This window comes from Coccomyxa subellipsoidea (assembly GCF_000258705.1).
Source record: "Coccomyxa subellipsoidea C-169, whole genome shotgun sequence".
Taxonomy (NCBI): domain Eukaryota; kingdom Viridiplantae; phylum Chlorophyta; class Trebouxiophyceae; family Coccomyxaceae; genus Coccomyxa; species Coccomyxa subellipsoidea.
In genome coordinates, this window is record NW_005178038.1 from 15,417 (window position 1) to 27,718 (window position 12,302).

Below are 12,302 nucleotides of genomic sequence, written 5' to 3' on the forward strand. Positions count from 1 at the left end.
TGCAGCCGGCCAGCCCAGAGCTGCAGGCACTCTTCCCTGTCCAGGTGCACTTGCTACTAATTGCTCATCCATCATTGTTGTTGTGGGTGTCTTTGGCACTACCCCGGCCTCTAGCAGTGCTGCTACTTTTAGATGGGCCCTCAGAGGACTTCAGGTCGTTTTCCTTGTTGATAAGGAGGCCTGCGCCTTATCTGCTCTGGCAGACTGCATTGAATTGTAGATTGTTTGGCATGAAACACTGCAGACCGTTGCATGCGACACGCAAATCTCCCCTAGCGTGCTTCAGTGTTCTCTGCGGCTTGAAAAGCATTCTGCAATACAGGTGGCACCGGGCGCCACAGTGATGTTGCTGCACTTCCTTGTCCTGAAGCACGCGGTGAGTCGCCTGGCGCGCTCCTCAGCGTCCACGTTGCAGCTTCATTACACGCTCAACGCAGCGCAGCGCGCACAGCAGCGCCCGTGCCAGGTGGACAGCGGCTGGGCGCAGCCACACCTCGCCCCAGAGCAGCTGCCATTCCCTCCCAGCAATCCCAGCCCACCTGGGCAGGTAGGCTGTCCTTTCTAAGACATCCCGTGGGCCTCTTTAAGGCCCCTAAAGGGCAGACAACAGATCCGGCTCACCATGAATGCGACCATTCAACTGGCACCCACATGCTGTATTTGCATGTGCTTTGAAAGATGCAATAGTTTTCATGGAATTTCCTGAGGGACTGCCTACATAATGTTTGGTGGGGCGTGTTGGGAAGCGCAACAAAGAAGACTTTCTGCTTTTGCTTGTGTACAGGGTGCTCACGATGACAGCGGCCAGCAGGCGCAGCCCTCAATGCACCTGGTGAGCCACAAGTTTGTGCTGGAGAGCAACGATGTGGCGGAGACCCCCCGCAGCATCGTGGCTGTGCAGCTGCTGGGCCCCTTCTCTGTCAGGTGCACCTTCTGCATTCTCCCTCTTGCATTGTGTACCTCTAACGGCATTGAGATTGGTAGATCCGGCAACGAACTCCTATTTAGACCTGTATATTTGCCTAAAAGAATGAGGAAAACTCTGCTTGCCCCGGCTTGACCCGGGTGCAGATGTCTCTACACCACAGGCTCCTGCAACATTATAGCGCATGCATGCTTGCACCACTGACAATTCCTGGGATACGTGCAGGCTTGGGGAGGCAGCCACCTTCTGCTGGCGGCTAGAGCGCGTGGGCTCCACTGGCGTTGTCGCTGAGGTGGCATCGCTTGTCCCCTATGAAGCTGTGGCTGACAGCGATGCGTGGGCGCCTGCAGCTCCGCGCGTCAGCTATGTCACGCTGCCCAGTCAGGTGAGGCTGCTTCACGGGATTTTGTTGTGGACATTGTTTACAGAATCCTGCGGATTTGACAGAGCCACAAGGATGGCACGAAAGCGAGCGTCATGTGAGTAGCGATAAGGAAGTTTCAGGCACATATTTTGAGGTTTCTACGATACACTCACCGCCCATAACTGGAAGCATATCCAGTTTTGCGAGCTGTTCAATTATTGGAATGCTTTGGTATTTGTCAGAATGGGAAAGTTCAATAAGGGTCGAATAAATTGTGTAGGCGGGGTCTTTTGTGACGGTGGAGGCGGCATGGACAGCGGTCAGCCCGGGGGCGTTGCCTGTGCCGCAGCTGCGACTAAGAGATGTTGCGCAGAAAGAGGTCTACGATGGCGCTTCTGCCAGCATCATCACATGCCAGGCCTGATTTGGCCGCATTAGCAAGTCTTGTTTGCCAGAACATCCGGTAATGTTTATCTATTTGCGCAGCATGCAGCGGTGTTGCCCTTCAACGGGAGCTGCAGGCCCCAGCTAAAGACATGAGCTATGTATTGGTGAAGCCTTGTTTGGGGCAAGAGTCTTCTGTTCAGTGTCGGACCTGGTGTTTTGGGAGGCAAGGAAAACCTGCCTGGAATGAAATGCACGAGTGTGCTTTATTACCTGTAGTGTTGCAACTGACAATTGAATATCTTGGCTGGAGCTATAGTCAGGAACAGGACTGATTTGAAGCAAATATCTAATTCATCAGAGTCACAGCGGCCAAGAGGGGCACTTACTAAGAGCTAAGGGCAAACTTTGTTGAACATACACTAGTGCTGTTGGCAACTAATCCCACATATGTGACCAAGGCCGTGACCACGTGGACACAGGGACTTATTCCAGATGCATTGAATGCCATATGGCATCAAGACCCATGTAAACTATGACTATTGACGTCTCTCCCCAGTCTTGTTTACTCGGCTGGAATTCTGTTGCCAGTGCTAGAGGGTTTTGAGGTTTTCGCAGACCCCTTTCCCAGGGCTTGGGATATTTTGGGACGATATATTCTAATTAGGTAACGGTGAAATCATTTTGTCAAAATACGCAGGTTGGCCCTCTCCACTCTGTGAATTCCTGCAATCAGACGATTCCAATCATAGGCATTGACATTTTTCATCCCTGCGCGACCAGACAACTCAAAATGGCCGCTGCCACCTTCTCAACCAGCCTCTGTAATGTCCTGCACGCCCGGAAGGCTGCAGCACCCCGCCCCTCGGCGAGGCCCTGCAGGTTGGGCCACCATTCTAGATATCTCTATATATTTCAATGTTGCAGATAGGGTCTCGGGGTTCTTCACAATGCGCGGTTGACTGATTATGTCTCGCATGCGCAGGATCGTCGCACGCGCAGCCGATGCTCACCGTCTGAACCAGGCTTTCTCAGAGACTCCTTTTGACAACTTCAAGTTCGAGCCCATTACCGAGCACCAGGTAATCCTCATGAAGCACAATATCAGCAATCCTTAGCACAGTGCAGATCGACACAGCATTGCACGGGGATTGAAAGACCTAACCTGCTAATTTAACAGGTGAGCCGCGCTATGACCAGCCGTTACTTCAAGGACCTGGACGAGTACGCCGAGACCGATGTCATCATTGTGGGCGCTGGATCCGCCGGTCTCTCCTGCGCATACGAGCTCTCCAAGTACCCCAACGTGAAGGTGGGCATCTGAACAGGGTTGCCTTGGTAGATACTTATTACTGTACAAATCCTGCTTGCTTGTGCGTAATGTTAGAATCCACGCGTAAATTGAAATCGAATGCAGGCCGATTCGAGTAGGGTGCTGGCAAGGTGGCAGAGATTGACTGAAACTTGACCCATCTCTGATGAGCTGTTTCATACCTGTCCAGGTGGCCATCATCGAGCAGGGGGTTGCCCCAGGCGGTGGCGCGTGGCTGGGAGGCCAGCTCTTCAGCGCCATGGTGGTGCGCAAGCCCGCACACACCATCCTGGACGAGCTTGAGGTGCCCTATGAGGACGAGGGTGACTTCGTCGTCATCAAGCACGCCTCCCTCTTCACCTCCACCATCCTCTCCAAGGTCCTCCAGGTAAAGCTGCATACTTGTCCAGGGCTCCGGATTTCCGGCCTGCTGATGGCACACATGATGGAAGCATTGCGAGTCCGTGTTTGGCAGCAGGGCAGTCAGTTGCTCTGTTGAAGAGACTTGAGCTGCAATTTGCACAGGCGTGTTTTGTGTGCCTATTTCAATGCATGCTGTGCAATAAGAACTTACACTAATCCCCAAACACCAGAGGTGCTTGTTGTCCCATAAAGGTGTAGGTGTCCGAATCAGGGCATTCATGCGCAAGCTCGACGTGCTGATCTACCAGTGTTAAAAATGTGATATCAACAAAATCTCCTCTCTGGCTGCAGGCGCCCAACATCAAGCTGTTCAATGCGACGGCTGTTGAGGACCTGGTGGTGCGCGAGGACGAGCTTCGCGGCAAGTACGTGGGCGGCGCCGTCACCAACTGGACGCTGGTCTCCCTCAACCACGACACACAGATGTGCATGGACCCCAACGTGCTCGAGTGCAAGGTCATGGTCTCCTCCACTGGCCACGACGGCCCCATGGGCGCCTCAGGTACAATCTCCCCTCTCTACTCCCTCAGAAATTGCTTGATCATTTTTACTTCTGCCGATCATTGTGCCGGGATGTTGTGTTGATGTTCTGCAGCACTGATTGATCTCTGAATATTTGCCAGTCGTTGTGCATGTCTGCCCATGGCTTCCACTGATGAGTGTTGCGCTGCGCGATCAAAACTGCAAGCAATCTTCTTGCAGCTTCGGTATAATTGAATCTGCCGTTGTGCTGAAGATGGGTTGGGACACTGTGCAGGCGTGAAGAGGCTGCAGAGGCTGGGCATGGTGACGGGCGTTCCAGGCATGGCCGCCCTCGATATGAACACCGCAGAGGACGCTGTTGTGCGCAACACCCGCGAGGTCGTCCCCGGAATGGTCATCTGCGGCATGGAGGTGCGCAGCCCTTTTCTATACATCACTTGGTTATCCCTTTGTCAGAGATGATGCAGCAGAAATCCAGCTCTGCTTTTGCTTCTCCTGGGCCTGCATCTCCTTGCCCCTGGTCCAAGCTGTATCTCAGGAACCCAGCGCTACTGTTGCAGAATGAGCAACTGAAAAAGCCGTGCATCATTCACAGCACTGGCAAGCATTTTCTTGGCTGATATTCTAGCTGCAGAAGTGAGAAGCTCTGACGCAACTTGTGGATCTGACAGGTGGCTGAGCTGGACGGCTGCCCGCGCATGGGCCCCACCTTTGGAGCCATGTTCATGAGCGGCCAGAAGGCAGCCCACTGCGCGCTCAACTCCCTGCGCCGCCAGAACGCCCTCGACAAGGACGTGCCATCCCGCGTGGCAGTGCCCGCCCCGGAGCTGACCAAGGCTTAAGCGCCTAGCTGACATGAAGTGTTAATGGATGCTCGAGTTGTCTCTGCTTTGGCATCAGCCAGGGCTTCATGATATTTTCTTGCAGCTCTAGTGCAGAGCTCAAGCGGTGCTAGACTAGTGACCTGCTTGTGTATGAGTATAGATACTCAAAATCATGTGAGTGTATCAGCAGATTCGTGCGTCTGGCATTCGTTCGTGATTGAGAAGAAATAGTTTGAGGGCAGCTGCCTGAAAGGCAATCCAACGTATGCATGACTGGAGTGTAAGTTCATCACAAGACTTTGTCCCATCTAAGAATCCGTGTGGATGCATCTCCCACCGTGGGACTGGAAGATTGTGCGCACTTCATCATGATCAGCTAGCATGCATGCATGTGCATGCGCATGCACTTCAGCTACAAGCAAATTGCCATTGCTGCCACCCAGAGTGAGAGTGAGCTTTGCCACATCTGGTCTAGATTGCAAGTACAAAGCAAAAACTGAACGGATTAGAAAAGGTTTCCTACTGCACCTCACAATGGAGCAGCGGACCGAGGCACTGCCCGTAAGTGTCTCCGCTCTTCCCGTAACTTTGTGTTTCATCATACTCATCGACTGCACACAAATGCGCGATTCCTACCACCAGAAGACAGGCACCTTCGTCTATCTTCAGTGCTTTGTCACTGTTTTGCGTGCATCCTTTTTCTGTGGCTTTGTTTTGTCTCTTCGAACTCCGCACTTAGACACGCTAGATGAGCAGTGGCTTTTGATATCAAGGTGAGGCCCCTTTCATGTTCTTGAATTATTAATCGGAAAAGCTAGACCTAATTGCTGCTTTTTTAGTGTTGCGCTTGCAGAAAGTCCTGCACATTCTCTGAACAGTACAGTGTGATGATCTGAGAGCCCATATTATACTGAGGAGGACATTGTACAGCATGCATTCCGATCAATTTATTTCGTGAGGTGCATCTTATACCAAATTTCTGATTGCAGGCATCGCGCAGTCTGGAATCGACGCGTTGTTACGGAGGCCTGTAATCCCCGACAAAGCTGTCGTATCAAACAAAAGTGGAGAGTAGTCACACTGAATGATGTGCAGCAATTAATAGAGCGTGTTGTATCTGAGTTGGCGCAAGATCTAGCACCGTTGGACGTCCTCCTTGGAAGGCAGCTGGAAGTTATGCTTGCCAGAGAGCAATGAGCTCGTCAAATGGGGCGAGTGGCGGTCTTCATATGTGCAACTTTGCTGCTCCTGTCTCAGCACAGGGCAGCAGCAAAGTCCCAGCCGCAGCGCAAAGCCACTGTGCACACAGTCATCACCACAGAGTGCACACCTTACTTTGACTGGCAGATCCTCGGCCTTGTCTACAGGTATCATTCCTGATCCATTCCTTGAAAACGTGTTTTTAAGTAAATAAATTATCCTGGACATGTGAAATGATCCAGCTTGCACACTCTTCCATGCTGGTGATCCGTTCATTCCCAATTTCTGCATTTGTTGTGGTCCTGGAAAGAGATGCCATGCTCTTGTTGCAGCTACAAGCGGGCGAAGCAGCCGGGCAGCTTCACGCGGCTGTTGAGCTGCACGGATGAGCAGCTGCAGAACTACAAGGGGCTGGACCTGGTGCCCACGCATGTGGTGCCCAGCCTGACCATGGACCCCAACAAGGAACACAATGATCATTACTCTGCCTACAACAAGCCCGGCGCTGTGCTCTTCTGGCTGCAGGTGCCCCTGCTAGAACCACTTTCCAATCTCTCCCTATGTACATAATACTGCGCCAGGATTGTGGGATCCCCAAAGGAACTCTTGCTCTTTGAAACAGAGAGAAATAATTCCTTTGGCACCCCATAATGCCGATGTTCCCACCAACCTGGCGGGGAAAAGCAGTGGACTGTGTGTTCAACCCTTGAATGGTACCTGAACTTGAGCATTTTGGCAGTTTTGAAGGAATCTTCCTCTCTGTCTGCATGCAGGATGTGGAACCAGAGGAAGACTACATCCTTGTCATAGACGCCGACATGATCTTCCGCTCGCCCTTCATTCCTGAACAGATGGGCGTGTCTCCAGGCGCGTTCCATACTTCTGCAGACTCCGACACTTTGCAGACTCGCACTGCTCGTGCATTTTGCTGGTGTGCACTTCATATGCTCTGAAGAGATTAATTTGGGTCATGTGCAGGTTGGGCTGTGTCGGCCTATTTCGGCTACCTCAAGGGGGTCAAGAATGAGCTGGCGCTCAAACATGTGCCCTATGTGGAGCCCAGAAACGACACCCTGGCAGGGCCGGAAGGCAGGAGGGGAGACCAGGTAGGTCACCCTGACTCTGGAGTACCTGCCATGCTGTGCATCGGCATCTGAGCACCATGTTGTACGGGTTTTCTCTTGAATTATTGCTGGGACAAGGAATATAGGCTGGGCCTCACTTATGATCAGCTGCATTACCTTCGGCCCAAAGACACTTATTAAGCAAAATTCATTGGTTGTCATCTGACCATTTGTGTTTGCTGTGCTGCAGGTAGGAGGCTTCTGCATCATGCATAAGGAGGATCTGAAGCGGGTGGCGCCGCTGTGGCTCAAGTTCTCCAAGGCGGTCCGCCACGACCCAGACGTGCGCAGCGTTCCCTCTCTTGTCATATCACTCAATGCCTCGCCAACTTTGCTGAGAATAATGTGTCCAAAATTTACAGGTCAAGCGGAATGGAGCTCAAAACTATGTGCGCTTGTCATGCTGTAGTGCCGATAGGGCCTAAGTACCCTCAGCAATTATGCTGGCCATGGCTGCACAATTAGATGTGAACACTAAGATATAAAGCTGCATTTATGGGGTCATGCAGGCTTGGTAAAGGGATGACATGCCTGGTGCAGGCGTGGAACTTGACAGGGGACGCGTTCACGCACAACCCAGGGGACAAGCCGTGGATCAGTGAGATGTATGGGTACTCGTTCGGCACCGCCTCTGCCAATGTCTGGCACCACGTGGACTACGAGGCCATGCTGTACCCAGGCTACACCACTTACGGTAAGCCTCTGTTCTTTCTGGGAATGTCTTCTCTGTCAATCGTCTGGAATGGTCGAGCTAGTGCATTCCAAGGCCATGACATGTCCTGAGACTGTGATGCACCTCGGGTTGTCATGCACCTCAGATGGGTGCTTTTTTAATATGAGCAGCTCCTGACAAAATACTAGAGCTAGGGCTGATGCAAAGACAGTGTATTCATTTGACCCTGGCCTGGAGGATTTCCCAAATTGATGCAAGGAGTTGTGTCTGTTGCAGTGCCGCCCAAGGTCTTGCACTACGGGCTGCACTGGGAGGTCGGCAAGACGGGCTACGAGTTTGACAAGCACTGGTTCTATGACTTTGACGCGCTGCAGTGCCCACCCTGGAACCTGACTGGCAACTCCAGGGGCGGCCTCTTCAGGCACCCTCCCCACCCTGCCACGTACCCAACCAAGGTCCGTTGCTCTGTGCACTTATTCTGGCCCTGATACTCTAGCCGTGTACAGGATATCCTGCACCAATGTCTGTGGCTTTGTGCAACCCTGCTGACTCTATTAGGAGGCTTCCCCGCTTATCACTGTTGCCTGTTGCTTTAAACGCATTGAGTGGGTCAAGGAAGCAAATGCATTGCTCTGGCTTGTCTTGCATTGACAAGAGCAGACCTTTGCAAATCGAAAAGCACATTGCAGGCATGTTGCGAGGAAGGAATGGGTGTGTGCATGTGGGTCAGGGGTTTGATCTTCTGGTGGACATGCTAGCGGCGGAGCCAATGATCGTGCTGAATGCTGCCTTCTGCGAGCTGCACAGGAAGCGCTGCCCGCCCTCTGAGCAGCTCATGAGAGAATGCTCATATGTGAGACCTCTTACCCTTCACAATTTTCTTTTCTGTTCCTGGATGCCCAGCACAGGCATGACTTGCACAGCCCCTCTTTACTTTATTTTTGAGCTTCTGTGCGGCAATAAATTTGGCAATGTCTGCTTGACCGACTTGATGTAAGAGATTGAAATGTCTTCTTCATTTGCTGCACAGGCAGAGCAGCTGATGCGGGACTTTGACAGCATTGCCGTGGGACTGCAAGTAAACCTCACCAGCAAAGGATGTGTCGACAAGGACGTGAGGCCATCGTCCTGCTGACTGATCCCCCTGAAATGCACGATTTCCCCTCGTTTTCGACCAAGGACGTGCTCTTTCTGCTCAGAAAGGGGAATGTGTCCAAAAAAATTGTTCAAAGGCAGAGGTTGGCTTCCTTCAGGAGGCCAAATTCTGCATTAGGGGTGACACAAATCAAGCTGAAGGTGATTGTCTTGGTGGCCCATGCTGCAGGATCGGTGTCCCAAGTGGGCAGGCAACAACGAGTGTGTGACCAACCCCAGCTGGATGAAGACCAATTGCCGGCTGTCCTGTGGCACCTGTCCTCCTAAAACAATACCTTTACAGGTGCTTGACCTGCTCTGTGCACACAATTAAGTTTGCCGTCTGTCCCAATAAATTATGGTTGCATTGCTCACCACGGCACCGCCACGGCAGCCAAGGCTTCTCTCAGAAGAGCAGGATATGTGCTCAAAATCCGTGGGTGATCTGATGTCCAATATGAGTATGGATGTGTGAAAGGAAGGTGTCGATGTAGGAGAATGCTGGCGGTGGGGGAGGGGCATGGAGAGGCATAGGCAGTCTGCTGGGGCTCGGTGGCCAGGGGCGGTGGCCGCAGCAGAAAGCTGTGGTCTCTGAGATGGCTTCGCAGGGGGACACGGCAGGTGCTGCGCTGCAGCTGGTACGGACTCTTTTGCTTGAGTTATTGCCGCCTGGATCCTTTGCACAGAAAAGCTGACACTGCAGGAAGTGCAATTTCCATGGTGGGCAATGCAGAATTAAATCAGATGAATATGCATGGCTGGCTGCAAAGGTGTCAAAATGAACAAGTGAGATCCTGGATATGCATGCAGGGGGATGGGACAGGGCAGGGGCACCAGCTGCTGCTGGGGGGTGAGCGCAGGATGGTGGGCAGGGGAGTCACATCTGACGTGGCCACATTCCTGCATCACCTTGGCTGGGTCGGTGGGTACCTCAATTTTCATTTCTGCCTCTGTGCACCTTTTCAAAGACGTTGACAAGTCTCTTGCCTGCAGGCCTTGCTCCGGAATGATTACATTAGCTTGCCGTTTGTGTCCAGATGCAGTATTGTGTACCTGAACGTGCCACACGCATGATAGAGTCAATATATATGTAAATCATGGGAGGCTCACTGCAGGGCTGCTGCTGTGGTGTGGCACGGCTGCACTGTTCCTGACATTTCTGCCGTCGCGCCGTTTGAGGCGATCCCTCCTGAGAAACGGCGGAAGCAGCACCGGCGCGGCATCGCGGCCGGCCACGCCAAGCAGTGCACAGAAGCACCGCCGATCTGCCTGAACAACTGAGTATTCTTCAAATGAAGACACATGTTTCGTTTTTTTTGTTTGCGAGCAAGAACGGCAAAAAGTGAGCATCAAAGTTCAAGTTCGCGGTGTGCTGAGCTCAAGAACATCCTGAGATAATGCGGCCGGCAGTGCATAATGACACAGATGACCTGACAATGTCCATGCTGTGTCCTAGCTAGTGCGCTTGTTCCTTAGAGCTGACATTGCTTGTAGTGATCCGCACTTGTTAGCCTGAGAGTTCTGAGAATTCTTCCATGGTTGCGATCTGATCGGCTTCCAAGTCCAACGCTTGCTTGTGCATGGCGTAGAAGTTTCACAATGAAGCCATGCAGTTGATACCATGTGGGTTACTGAGCGTCCTTATGACATGATAGTGACAAAGGACGAGAAGCTGCTGTTTAGACTTTGGAAAGGACTTGCCATGATTGTGAATCAGAGTGAGATTCTTGAAATAATACGAGCAGGAAGCACTGCGCTGTCATTACTGAGGAACTTTAAAAGCAGAGAGATCCTTACAAGTAGACCAGCAGTACCCTTAAGATCAGTCCTTTTGTAAATTGACCCTGCTGTCGTTGCACGTGGGAGGCACGTGCACGCTACAGCACATAGGGGTAATTAATATACAACAATATACTGCTCATATGCAGGCCTCGCTGGGTGCGGGCTTGGTGCAGTGCCACATGCCTGATGCCCCAGTGCCACGGGGTCACGCATTCGCTGCGCACATCTTCCCCCACCGCTGCGCACCACACATGCAAGGTTGGATAAGCATGGACAATGTGGACGACGTGGCAAATGGACTGCTCTTCATCAAACCTCTGAAGGTGGGGTCGAGCAATTTCCATGCTGGCAATAGCGTATTGTTAACACAGCCCACTGTTGCAAAGGTAGCTAATCGCTGACTCACTGGTGGTGATAGTGTGGTGGAGGGGTTAGCAGCTTAGTACATGTGACTCTAACAGATCGTGCATGAAGCATGACTTTGCAGCCAGGCTTGTTCAGGTTGATGCCATTTCATCTATTGCAGCCTCTGGGCCCTTGCTCATTTTGGGTGTCTCTGATGCTGAGTGTATGGTGCAGCGGGCTATGGATGCTGGCCGGATCTACTTCAGCTACGACAAGCGTGAGGAGACGTTTGTGCGGCTGTCCAAGAGCTGCAGGTTGAACGTCTCCTCACGCTTGTCGTAGCTGAAGTAGATTTGGCCAGCATCCATAGCCAGCTGCACCATACAATCAGCATCAAAGACGTCACCTTCGGGATGGCAAGCGAGTACATGCACAACCGGCAGGACAACATCCCGGAGTTGGACCCCTCCCTGGCATGCATGCCCTATGGCAGCCTGGTTGGCAAAGGTCAGTCCCGATGTAAGCCGGCGGCCATCTCGACGCTGCCTGGACTTTCATGCACATGGAGACCTCATGCATGCAGAGGAAGAGGAGTGGATTCAGCCAGGCGCCAGGCAGCATGTAGCTGCAGGATTTCGCCAGCGAGGTGAACTACTTGGACACGCTGCGGCTGTTCTGGTGTAGGCTGCAGCAAGCCAAGAGTAAGGCTGGTGAGGAAGACTTGTAGGCATGAAAATGCGCGAGGACAAACACTGTGGGGCAAGGACAAAAATCAGGGCGGGGACAAAAATCAAGCTTCCTGTGAATTGTCTCAAAAGTAAGATTGCCTGCCATCAATCATGCACTACAAGTGTACAATAACCTCTACCATGATGTGCTGGGGATGTAAATTTTGCAGTGTGCTGTCTTGAGTGTGTACCTGCAGCAGATTTCGATCCATTGACATTTTTACATACCTGTGCATGGGTTCTGGGGTGCTTGGCAGTGACTCTTAAATGGAGTGCTTGCTTCTTCAGATTGCTGCGCAGATCTGCGTTGTGAGCCAGATCTGTGATTGTGATCCATTACATCATGTTCATGATTTCAACAGCAAGGCAAAGTGATGCGCAAGGTGCTTAGGTGATTTGATGGAGATGTTTAATCAGACACCTCGGAGCCGAGTTTGATGCACAATGCAATGTGAAACGCTGTGCTAAGCTGTGGCTGCAATTGCTGTTTGAGATACTCATAGGGAGATTGTAATTCTCTGAGCAACGTTGATGAAACCACCCGGCACATCCGGCATGTACCGGTCACATGGTTTATCTGACCCACATCCTTCTGTAATTG

At 52.0% G+C, this 12,302-nt stretch overlaps 5 protein-coding genes across 5 annotated transcripts; all 5 read left to right on the forward strand.

Moving 5' to 3' along the window:
• Positions 1-332: 332 nt before the first annotated feature.
• On the forward strand, positions 333-2,218 carry COCSUDRAFT_52946 (hypothetical protein). The gene is made up of 4 exons (XM_005648871.1): positions 333-547; positions 785-924; positions 1,151-1,310; positions 1,570-2,218. The coding sequence occupies exons 1-4, from the start codon at positions 344-346 to the stop codon at positions 1,711-1,713; spliced, it is 648 nt and encodes a 215-aa protein (XP_005648928.1). The 5' UTR covers positions 333-343; the 3' UTR covers positions 1,714-2,218.
• A 432-nt stretch (positions 2,219-2,650) lies between these two features.
• COCSUDRAFT_14398 (thiazole biosynthetic enzyme) lies at positions 2,651-4,733 on the forward strand (the record flags this gene model as incomplete). The annotated part of the gene is made up of 6 exons (XM_005648872.1): positions 2,651-2,755; positions 2,854-2,985; positions 3,176-3,373; positions 3,700-3,910; positions 4,166-4,302; positions 4,563-4,733. 6 exons carry the CDS (start codon positions 2,651-2,653, stop codon positions 4,731-4,733), a joined length of 954 nt encoding a protein of 317 aa, XP_005648929.1.
• A 1,188-nt stretch (positions 4,734-5,921) lies between these two features.
• COCSUDRAFT_40799 (hypothetical protein) lies at positions 5,922-10,127 on the forward strand (the record flags this gene model as incomplete). The annotated part of the gene is made up of 12 exons (XM_005648873.1): positions 5,922-6,082; positions 6,248-6,440; positions 6,689-6,833; positions 6,894-7,021; positions 7,230-7,322; positions 7,580-7,733; positions 7,989-8,167; positions 8,443-8,565; positions 8,743-8,790; positions 9,037-9,150; positions 9,657-9,772; positions 9,962-10,127. The coding sequence occupies 12 exons, from the start codon at positions 5,922-5,924 to the stop codon at positions 10,125-10,127; spliced, it is 1,620 nt and encodes a 539-aa protein (XP_005648930.1).
• Positions 10,128-10,768: 641 nt separating this feature from the next.
• On the forward strand, positions 10,769-11,315 carry COCSUDRAFT_61812 (hypothetical protein; the record flags this gene model as incomplete). Its single annotated transcript, XM_005648874.1, has 2 exons — positions 10,769-10,951; positions 11,208-11,315. 2 exons carry the CDS (start codon positions 10,769-10,771, stop codon positions 11,313-11,315), a joined length of 291 nt encoding a protein of 96 aa, XP_005648931.1.
• Positions 11,316-11,386: 71 nt separating this feature from the next.
• Positions 11,387-11,700, forward strand: COCSUDRAFT_61813 (hypothetical protein; the record flags this gene model as incomplete). Its single annotated transcript, XM_005648875.1, has 2 exons — positions 11,387-11,470; positions 11,605-11,700. The coding sequence occupies 2 exons, from the start codon at positions 11,387-11,389 to the stop codon at positions 11,698-11,700; spliced, it is 180 nt and encodes a 59-aa protein (XP_005648932.1).
• Between the last annotated feature and the right edge of the window lie 602 nt (positions 11,701-12,302).